General features: G+C 50.1%; 1 protein-coding gene across 3 annotated transcripts; it reads left to right on the forward strand.

The window, feature by feature from the left end:
• The first annotated feature begins 201 nt into the window (after positions 1-201).
• TRIM45 (tripartite motif containing 45) lies at positions 202-8,259 on the forward strand. Of its 3 annotated transcripts, none has more exons than XM_029948680.1 (6): positions 202-859; positions 2,477-3,210; positions 4,478-4,607; positions 5,177-5,291; positions 6,966-7,126; positions 7,975-8,259. In XM_029948680.1, the coding sequence occupies exons 1-6, from the start codon at positions 372-374 to the stop codon at positions 8,051-8,053; spliced, it is 1,707 nt and encodes a 568-aa protein (XP_029804540.1). In that variant the 5' UTR covers positions 202-371; the 3' UTR covers positions 8,054-8,259. The 3 variants fall into 3 exon arrangements, with proteins under 3 accessions (XP_029804540.1, XP_029804539.1, XP_029804541.1); XM_029948679.1 differs by having other exon boundaries at positions 7,000-7,126; XM_029948681.1 differs by lacking the exon at positions 7,975-8,259 and adding an exon at positions 5,607-5,685 and having other exon boundaries at positions 6,966-7,050.
• The last annotated feature ends 2,640 nt before the right edge of the window (positions 8,260-10,899 follow it).

Below are 10,899 nucleotides of genomic sequence, written 5' to 3' on the forward strand. Positions count from 1 at the left end.
ATTGGGACGGGAGGCGGGAGGGGGGTGGTAGTGGAGGGGGTGAGAGGTGCAGAGGTCCACAAGTTGGCAGCAGGACCAGCTCTAGACTTAGACCTGGAAGAGCTTTCGGGGCGAAGGACTTGGGTAGCAGAGGAGGGCGTGGGCGCGTCTGGTATGGGATGCCGTGGAAAGGAGGGCGCCCTCCTAAGTAGATCGGTGGGTGGTTCCTTTGACTGTTGTACCGTTTTGCCCTTTGCTTTCCCCAAGAGAGGGTCCCCATGGTCTCTGCTCCAATTCTGGAAACTTTCTCTTTGGGTGGGCTTAATCACCTACTACTTCATTATAGAACTATCCAGAGCCTTTCCTGATACTGGGCACAAACGTGGGGGAATATGTCAGAAAACAGGAAGCCGTTGTTGGGCTTCGTGAGCAAACTCCCCAGTGGGACTGCACTTGGGAATTCAGGCAAGACTCACTGCCCTTTGTGCATGGGGCTTTTCAAAGCTCCCAGGCTCTTGCCTTGTTTGCACACAGTTTGCACCACGTGTCTGGAGCAGCTGGAACCCTTCTCAGTAGTGGACATCCGAGGGGGTGACTCTGACACCAGCTCTGAGGGGTCAATATTCCAGGAACTCAAGCCACCCAGTCTGCAACCCCAGATCGGCATCCTGTGTCCGGTATGTGATGCTCAGGTGGACCTGCCCATGGGTGGAGTGAAGGCTTTAACCATAGACCACCTGGCCATGAATGATGTGATGCTGGAGAGTCTTCGTGGGGAAGGCCAGGGCCTGGTGTGTGACCTGTGCAACGACAGGGAAGTGGAGAAGAGATGTCAGACCTGCAAAGCCAATCTCTGCCACTTCTGCTGCCAGGCTCATAGGTAAAGATGGGATACCTCACCTGGTGTAGAAATCGCTTGTGAGCAGATGGGAAGGAAAGCTCTCCCAAATGCCATGTAAGGTCAAATAGCAACATATGCTGTGATAAGTACTGTAGGACGGTAGTTAACTCCTGCAACCTTACATAATACCTGGAGGGGTGATGGAACCAAAGGTTTGCATGGCTCTCTTGCGGTTTGCAAAGCACATTCAGTTCCCCTAGATCATTGATCGTTTGTATCTAAAATAATTGTAGTGGGTGTTGGATAAAGAAAAGAATGAATATAATAGCTTAGCCCTTGGCCTTGATGTCATTTGATGCCTCACAGCTCTTGTAAAAAAGCAGGCACTGTTTTCACTCCTGTTTATTATTTGAGGAAACTGATGCTCAACACTTTGTGATTCACCAAGGCCCCCCAACTGGGAAGTAGCGCATAACAGAACTGATTTTTACACCTAGGGCTTCTGGCCACATTCTGTGCTCTCTCTGCTAATCCACGGTGCCCTGCCAGTATAAGGTGCTATTTGGTCGTGCCCCACCACAGCCTTTACCTTGTACCCTAGAGTCACTCCGGAGCTTGGTGGGGTGGGCTGGTAGGCACCTGTTGGGGTCTTCCGTGGCATTTGTGAATCATTTGTGACACGGACCAGTCCTTGTCCCTTGTCAACCTTCTCCCCCATTCCAGGACATCAGAATAGAAAATAGCCATGATTTTAGGACTAGCTTAAAATAGTTACTAAATTCTGCCTTCCATTTGGTTTCTGGTCTCGCCAACAGAACAAGGTAGTAGTCTTCAGTCTATTTTTAACTGGTAATTATGACTGCCTTGCTGCCAAACAGCTGACCCTGTTTTCTCTAAAGCCACTTTTCTAGGGCCAGAATAGGCATGCAAGCTCCAAGTTGATATAATGCGAACAGTTGGGGAGGGGGGGAGCAGGGGATGTCTCAACAGTCAGGTTTCCTAGGGATTTCCTTGAATCTCTAGAAAGCTACAGAAAAGGGGAATTAAAAGAACTGTGATCCTACTGACCACTGATTTCACTCTAATAATTTTGATGACACGAGGAAAAGTCTAGCTTGCTGCTCTGGGGTGATGATGGAGGCACTGGTCAGAGGAAATGCTTTACCAAAATCTTAGGTGAAAGTTGAGGGAGGCCTGTTATCATGACCAGCTAGTGCTTTTTAATTGCCGAGGGTGTGGGGCTGTGCCCTCTTGCCCAGTTTCTGTCTCTTGGTGCTGGATTACCACCATGCTCTCGCCTCTAGCTTGCTGAAGAGGCAGGCCGTGGCTGTTGTTGAAACTTGCCAAATTCACTCTTCGGAAAAAGCTCCGGGACATAGCCTTAGTGTTTCAACCTTTGGCAAAGTCCAATTCCAGGCCAGAGAGCCCTAGTCCACAATTACTTTATTCAATATAGTAGCCCTTTCAAGTAGGTATTAACCCCCCAGGACAGATGAGGAACTGGAATCAGAGAGGAAGGACCCTGTGGTCAGTAAGAGGTTAGAGCAAGGGACCGAACTCAGATTTGACTTCGGAGCCCATGCTTTTGAAACTGACAGACTGTTTCCCACCTGAATTATCCCCTAATGTCCTGGTCCCGACTCTGTTTGCCCGTAGGCGGCAGAAGAAGACAACTTACCACACGATGGTGGACCTGAAAGACTTGAAAGGCTACAGCAGGATTGGGAAGCCCATTCTGTGTCCCGAGCACCCTGCAGAGGAGCTGAGGCTGTTCTGCGAGCTCTGTGACCGGCCCGTGTGCCGGGACTGCGTGGTGGGCAACCACCGGGAGCACCCCTGTGACTTTACGAGCAATGTCATCCACAAGCACGGGGACTCCGTGCGGGAGCTTCTCAGAGGCACACAGCCCCACGTGGAGGCCCTGGGGGAAGCCCTGGTGCAGATCGAAGAGATGAACAGCACCCTCCAGGCGCGCGTGGAGGCTGTGGCGGCCGAGGTGCGAATCTTCTCCGAGGGCTACGTCAAGGCCATTGAGGAGCATCGGGACAGGCTGCTGAAGCAGCTGGAAGACGTACGGGTCCAGAAGGAGAACTCTCTGCAGCTGCAGAAGGCGCAGCTGGAGCAGCTGCTGGCGGACATGCGGACTGGGGTGGAGTTCACCGAGCACCTGCTGACCAGTGGCTCCGACTTGGAGATCCTCATCACCAAGGGGGTGGTGGTAGAACGACTCAGGAAGCTGAACAAAGTCGAATATAGCGCCCGTCCTGGAGTAAACGATAAGATATGCTTCTCTCCTCAGCAGAGAGCAGGCCGGTGCCGTGGCTATGAAGTTTATGGGACCATCAACACGAAAGAGGTCGATCCAGCTAAGTGTGTCCTTCAAGGAGAAGGTAGGAAGGCGTTCCTCGCTGGCTTTTGAGATGGAGACATGGTTTTTAAAGAGGTAGCGCTTTTTCAGCCAGGGAAGAAGAGCTTCCCACTGACCGGTTGACCAAGGGAGAGAGCCATACTCATCTGAAGGGCAGCGACCCCTCCCTTCCCCTTTCTTTCTATTTCATTCTGGTCAGGGTACAGTGAGTGTTCCATACAGGGGTGAGGCTTGACCCTTTTCCAGTTGAGCAAAGCAGTAACTAGCAAGGACCCCAAGGAGCATGCTGTTTGTATCAGATGATAGGACAGAGCCTGTGCCCAGAGAAGATACCGGGATAGGCGGGGGCAAAGTTCTGCCTGCCCGAAGAGGAGAATGGCAGGCCCCAGAGTATTCGATCTGGTTCTGAAGAGACTTTCAGAGAAGGGAGGAAGACAATGTTATAATGTCCTTTCTTCTGTGCCCTTTTTGATTTATGTAAGCCCCGTCTCAGCATCTAAAAGATTATGATAGGCATTCCATTCAGTCGGGGGTGAAACAATTTCTTTTTGACCATTCTGTTCCTAAAGGAGGCATGCCATTCCAACATATATTTTAGAGACGGGTCCTGACAGCTAGACTGTACTGCAGAAGAAGGCTGACTCTGGCGCAGGAATTCTTAACTGTTTGGAGGTCACAGCTCCCTTCGAGAATAATCTCTCCCCCAGGAACAGCCACTCATTTGGGCACCTGGTTTCGGAGGTCCTTAGACCCTTCATAAGCCTCTCCAGAGACCACAGTGTAGTTCATGGACCCCAGGTGAAGAAGCCGTGTTGCATCTGCTGAACCAGAGGCTGTAGCTACTGAATATTCCCCCAGCACCTTGGCAGGAGCGCCGCAAAGTCCAAGCTGATGAACCGACCCCCTGCCTGTTCCAGCATGATCCGCAGCTCAGAGAGAGCAGTTTGGGGATTATTATCTTCTCTCACAGGGTCTAGAAGTTTTCATCTCTGAATACCTAGGTCTGTCCTTAGGATTAGCTCCCTTCAGGCCGAGGTTAAGGTTCAGGATCCTGTGGGATCCAAGAGCAGCTACTGGCTGGGAGACAACCAGGCTCGCCAGGAGGGACTGCTAAGAGGTATGCTCTAGGGGACAGAGCAGGAAGAGAAGGAAAGGGAGCAGGGGGCCATCACAAACAGGAAGCACGACCATTTGCTCTAAAGAGAAGGAGCGAGATGGTGTCTGGTCTGGGAATGCAGTCACCAGTGGTTGGCCTTGGAGAGAAGGACTGGAGTGTTTATCTTCTGCAGATCTCCACCGAGCCCGGGAGAAACAGACAGCCTCTTTCACCCTGCTTTGTAAGGATGCAGCAGGAGAGAGCATGGGCAGGGGAGGAGAGAATGTGCACGTGGCCGTAGTCCCCAAAGATAAGAAGGACAGGTTTGTATTACACAGTCAGATGTTGGAGGTAATAAGCGGTGACGAAACTGGAAACCTGAGGCCCTTTACTGTGGGGATGTAACTGCATGGTTAGATGCCCCGCTCCCCGCCCCCCGCCACCCCATGCTGTTAAAAATGTGATATGACCAGTTAGAGCACATGGGCTTTCTTGTGTGGATTTCATGCCAGTACTCAATGCCTTGCCCCTCAGACTGTCTGGAAAATACTCTGTGGTAGACTGAATGGTCCCCTTCTCAAAATTCAGCCCCGCATTGTGCTGGGAGCGTGTTTATGTGTTTCTGGACTCACAGGAGGGAGGAGAGAGCGGGAGGGTACAACAGGAACACCGTGGCATTTTCAGGGAACTCATCTGTACATCAGATTCGATCAGCATTTAGGCTGCTTCACTTCTGTTGTAAAATTAATTTCCAAGACCAACGAAAGAAGTGTCCTGCTGGGGGACATTCCAAATGAGTATCGGGTTCGATGGTGTAGAGAGTACACCCCAAAGTAGTGGGCAGGGGCAGGCCTGGGAGAGTGAGTGGTTATTGAACCTTCTGTGCTTTCAGTCCGGTCAGGACACTGGTACAAGATAACAAGGATGGGACATACTGTGTCTCCTATACCCCCAAGGAGCCTGGCGTCTATACTGTGTTGGTCTGCGTCAAAGAGCAGCACGTGCAGGTGAGTGAGCGGGACCCATGTGCGTGCCTCCCTGGGCTCCTTTCCCCGGGCTCCTCTGGCTTCTACGATCACAGGACACGGAGACATGTCTCATAGGATCAGCTGTACGAAGGGCTTGATAGGATTCTCTTTCCTACTTCTATTCATGACGCACACTTTGCTACTTTTTTTTTTTAATTTATTTTCGAGAGACAGAGAGAGACAGCGCGAGCAGGGGAGGGTTAGAGAGAGAGGGACACACAGAATTTGAAGCAGGCTCCAGGCTCTGAGCTGTCAGCACCGTAAGAACACCATCCCTATGTCCCCTCCTTGCAGGCTTGTATTTCATCCTCCCAGTTGGAGAATTCTTGATTTGGGAAAGATACCTCAATCAAAGTGGGCAATCTGCCTGGGGGCAAGTATACACCTTCAGGCAATATGATCTCGCTAGGGATTCTGCAGCTTTCTTCAGGCTGTGACTGGACGCACGGGAACTTACTGGAACGCAGTTTGGGGAATTATGCTCTCTCCCTTCCATGGACGAGTCCTCTCTCTGCTTGGCCACCTGCCCTCGTCACTCTTTCATACTTGCTTAGCCATTACCAGGGTTACCACACGACATCCGCAGCAAGGATAACACCTTCCGGCTTGGAGATTACAAATTTTTAAAAATCAGGCAATACTCAGCATGTTCAACGGAGTCTCAAGTAGTCACAGGTGTTCCCCAGCCAGAAAGCAGCACTGACAGGGACCGTAAGATACCATAGTGTCGTGATATGTTGGGCTAGACTTCCATTCACTTATTGGCTGTCCGATTACAGCACTCCGGGTGGGCCAGCTCCCTTTCATACATTCGTACACTTTTCTTCCAAACTGTTCAGGCATAGTGACCATCGTTCAATTGGACTGAGAAACAAACTTCCTTCATGAAATACACCGGCCCTGTATAGCAGGATCAGAATTCGAAACCATTTCTTTGAACTCCAGGTTGTTTTTAAAATAGATCAGAAACCCTCGAAGGACAGAGAGATGGAGCATTTGAAAGGCTTCTGAGGCGCCTCTGCTTTGTGCTTTTGCAGATAGCATGGTTCCCACTCACAACAGGCCCAGCACCAACACTTACCAAATATTTGTTGTCTAGCGTAGAATAGAAACTGGAGAGTGGAAGTTGTCCTTGAAGGAAGGGGGCAGATAGGAGCGTTTCTGATTTGAGAATTAGTCACCTTTCTCCCCTGCCTGCATCCTCACAGACCTAGATGAAGCAGATGGGTACACGGATATGTCCAAGGTGGACGGGTGGAAGGAAGGGAGCGAGGCACAGGACGCTAGAGAAGGAGGTTTGTGTGGCTGAGAAGTGGGGAGAACGGGCCACAGGATGGCCCAGCCTCCTTGGGGTTGCAGCGCGCCTACTAATTACCCCGACACCCCTCCGGGATGGGGAAGACCATGACGTCCATGACCCGACAGCACAGATGGGGCTTACTCATGTATCGGGTGGGCCCCATGCCAGAAGGGCTGCACACATCCCTCGACTCTCACTGCCTTTGTACCTGGCGCCACCCAGCTGAGCACCCAGCTGGTTACTGTCCCCTCATCTGTTTCCCCAATGCGGTCCCTGTCCTCCGTGGCCAGGCCCTGTGACTTATACCGCGTTTAGCACGTGTGATGCTCAGCACCTCCCTGTTGACTCACAAGGTGCTGTTCTTTGCTCTTGGTCTGCACACCGAAGGGCTCACCATTCACCGTGACCGTGAGGAAACGGCACCGCCCACACCCAGGCGTGTTTCACTGCTGCACCTTCTGCTCCAGCGGAGGCCAGAAAACGGCTCGCTGTGCCTGTGGAGGCACCATGCCAGGTGAGGACGACCTCTCTCGAAAGGCCTTCCCCCGCAGGCCTGTCTCCCAGCACCCACCGCACAGACACCAACCAGGCGTAGGGTGTTTAGACACTGGCGTTCTTGCTGGCAGTATAATCCGTGCCTATAAATCTACCACAGCTCGCAAAGCTTCCCTTAGCGCTTCTTTGTTCTGAAAAGTGAACCGGTAAGCTGAAAAAGTCAGAGTTCTTTTAGTTTCAAGAGAATTTCCCCATCTTATGAGCCCTGTGCTTCCCCCTAGGGTGCTCGGTTTCCATCTGTTCTCTGTCCCACAGCCCGGCACTGTAAAAACTGGACGTCCACGCCATTCCTCTTAAAACCTTCAAGAAGTCCCAAGCAAGGCAGGGATGGGGAAGTTGATGATTAAACCAGTTCACCAGCTCTTTTCTTGGGCGTGGGGTGTCTGCTCAGGCCAGAGATCTAGCTGTTTCCTTTAAAGTGTTCTGTTGGGTTCTTACTCTGATGGTGGGCCTTAAGATGGGCTTGGGCACCCTTTTGCATAAATGCTCCAGGAACTACCTTCTTTTTTGTATTTCTGCCACTCTTCCCTTATTTCAGTTATTTTTCAGTTAAAATCCAAACCAGCTCCTCTCCTAGAGTTAGCAGAATGTCAAAACAACACCCTTCCTAGAACTTCAGCGAACCTTCATTGACTGCCTACAACCCTTGGGAGCCCTCCTGCTCAGACGCTCATTCTTCTTCTGGGATTTTATTAAACGTTTTCACATCCTTGGGTCTAAATGCCACCAAAGGCTTGAGTTTCCCTGCTCAGCTGCTGACTTGATTCTAACGGCTGTCTTCTGTCTCCTCTTTATACCCCCACGCAGGTGGGTACCTGGGCTGTGGCCACGGACACAAAGGCCACCCAGGCCGCCCGCACTGGTCATGTTGCGGGAAGTTTGCTGAGAAGTCGGAATGCACGTGCACAGGCGGGCAGGGCGCACCGAGGAGCCTACTCAGGACCGTGGCCCTCTGACGCGTTCGTGGCCACACAGTCAGCCTCTCACAGCTGCAGCCAGCACAACCTCAGATGACCAGAGGACCCCAGGCCTTGATTAGTTCTGAAGAAACAGATCGAATTAAAAGCAAAGTGCCTTGTCTTATACTCTCGAGAACCAAGTCCTTTTTTGTGAGTTACTCACTGATCACGTGTGTGGATGGCTGAGCACAAGAGACCAGCACATTTCTCTTCGCGGTGATTGGCAGGGCTCATGAATGGAATGGGCTCCGTGCAGATGGAACTTAGAGATCATTCGGTGTTTAGTTCTTTACTTTTTTTTTAAATTTTTTTAATTGCCCAATATTTATTTATTAAATTTACATCCAAGTTAGTTAGCTTATAGTGCAACGGTGATTTCAGGAGTAGATTCCTTAGTGCCCCTTACCCATTTGGTCCATCCCCACCCCCACAACCCCAACAACCCTCTGTTTGTTCTCCATATTTAAGAGTCTCTTATGTTTTGTCCTCCTCCCTGTTTTTATATTGTTTTTGCTTCCCTTATGTTCATCTGTTTTGTATCGTCAGGTCCTCATATGAGTGAAGTCATACAATATTTGTCTTTCTCTGACTAATTTCGTTTAGTATAATACCCTCAAGTTCCATCCACGTAGTTGTAAATGGCAAGATTTCATTCTTTTTGATTGCCGAGTAATACTCCATTGTATATATACACCATATCTTCTTTATTCATCCGTCGATGGACATTTGGGCTCTTTCCATACTTTGGCTCTTGTTGATAGTGTTGCTATAAACATTGGGGTGCTGTGCCCTTCAAAACAGCACACCTGTATCCTTTGGATAAATACCTAGTAGTGCAATTGCTGGGTCATAAGGTAGTTCTATTTTTACTTTTTCTGAGGAATCTCCATACTGTTTTCCAGAGCAGCTGCACCAGTTTGCATTCCCACTTAAAAAAAATTTTTTTAATATTTATTTATTTTTGAGAGGGAGAGAGAGACAGAGTGTGAGCAGGGTATGGGCAGAGAGAGAGAGGGAGACACAGAATCCAAAGTAGACTTCAGGCTCTGAGCTATCAGCACAGAGCCCAATGTGGGGCTCGAACCCACGAACCATGAGATCATGACCTGAGCTGAAGTTGGACACTTAACCTACTGACTCACCCAGGCACCCCTAGTTTCCTTACTTTTGAATGTGTAACTCTTTTATTTCTCCCTGAGCCGTATGTTTGCTATTTCCATCAAGGAACGAAAACCTTCCATTGTATCTCCTTTTGCTAGCACACTACATGGATTATAATGCAGTCTTGCTGCTTAGGGGAAGGTCCTGACTTGACTCCTATGCCACCCTCATCTCGCACTCATAAGCCTAGATCACTCTTGGGTCAAGGCCATGCAAGTAGTAGGTAAATAAAGGAAACAGAGTTGAAATACCACCTCCTAAATGTACTGCAGTTCTACCCATGCCAGGCAATCTAGATATGTTCATCCTCCTCACCTCTCTCAGCCCTCTTGTCATTTAGAGAGGAGTCTTCGCTTTTGTCCATAAAGCTAGGAAGTTAACTACAAGCTTTGAGTCCTGGAGTGTGCCTACTTATCTGTTAGAGTCTGCAGGGAGCTCTTGGAAGAGGAGGAACATAGTGCTGGTGCCTCATCTCTGCCCAGGGCTTCACTGTACATATTTGATGTGTCCTTCTGAGACTCTCGATTTATTACATGGCAAAAACTCAACATGTATTAAATATAATTACTGAAATCTGCATCGCAAGATCCATTAGGAAGGAGGTGGCTCATTTGAGCCGTGAATTGAGTCAGGCACAACTGTCAGCTCATCATGGAGGAGGTTTATTTCCTCCTTAGGGCTGACAGACGTGAGCTACATGGGAGCTGTAAATCAAGGTGTTCACCGTGTTCTCATTGTTTTCTGGGAAGATTTCCCTTGGTGCTATTGAACTCGGTCTGATCTTCCCAGAAGACAGTGATGGCCCTGTGACCCTCTCCAAGTGTTAGCTGCTGGCCCTTCCTCACTCCCCGAGCTCAGGTAGGTGTCCTGCTGGCTCATCCATGCTGCTTTAGGGTCAGTGCTCCTCAGCCAGGAGTAATCTTTCCCCACAAGGGACATTTAGTAAAGTCTTGGGGACATTTGTCCTTGCAACAACTGGGAGCTGGTGCTCCTCGCACCTATTGGATAGAAGTCAGGAACTGCTCCACTCACGACAGCCTTCTGCAACAAGGAAATACCTGGTCCAAACTTAACTGTGCTGCTGTTGAGAAACCCTGTTCTGGACCACTACTTCTCTTTTTTCAAAACATGGCCAGCCCTGAAGCTCACGCCTTCCTGTGACTGGCTGTCCCTCCGTGGTTCGGCCATCTACACAGCCCCACATCACTTCCCCTTGGTCCTTGAAGATTTTAGCACTGAGCTTCCTGCCGTTGCAGAACCACTCCTCAGTCTCAGAGTAATTCAAGAGCCACGCAGTCTCAATATCCACATATCCTCAGCCGTATGGTCAGTCGGTCACCCCCTGGACCTGGCTGGATTCCACCGTACCCTCTGCATCCTGTGACCACAAGCTCCCACCTCTCCAGCTCACCCACTGTAATAATCTGACTCTCCTCCCGGACCTCACGATGCAGGGACCCCACGTCCTTCTCACTGTTCCCATCACGCTCCCATGTGCTTTCCTTCATCCTCTCTCAGCTTAGATTCTCCCAACCATCATTATAATCTCTCTTGCCTGTGACCTCCCTGTCATTCTTGACAAAGTGCCCCGTTGGATGTGACTCTCCATCCA

Source organism: Suricata suricatta, chromosome 8 (genome assembly GCF_006229205.1).
Source record: "Suricata suricatta isolate VVHF042 chromosome 8, meerkat_22Aug2017_6uvM2_HiC, whole genome shotgun sequence".
In the NCBI taxonomy this organism is placed as follows: Eukaryota; Metazoa; Chordata; class Mammalia; order Carnivora; family Herpestidae; genus Suricata; species Suricata suricatta.

Excerpts from the sequence above, each read along its gene's own strand:
- TRIM45 (XM_029948679.1), top strand. The coding sequence starts at position 372 with ATGTCAGAAAACAGGAAGCCGTTGTTGGGCTTCGTGAGCAAACTCCCC. Across the intron at positions 4,608-5,176 it reads CCCAAAGATAAGAAGGACAG|TCCGGTCAGGACACTGGTAC; the intron begins GTTTGTATTACA and ends CTGTGCTTTCAG. Across the intron at positions 5,292-6,999 it reads TCAAAGAGCAGCACGTGCAG|GGCTCACCATTCACCGTGAC; the intron begins GTGAGTGAGCGG and ends TGCACACCGAAG.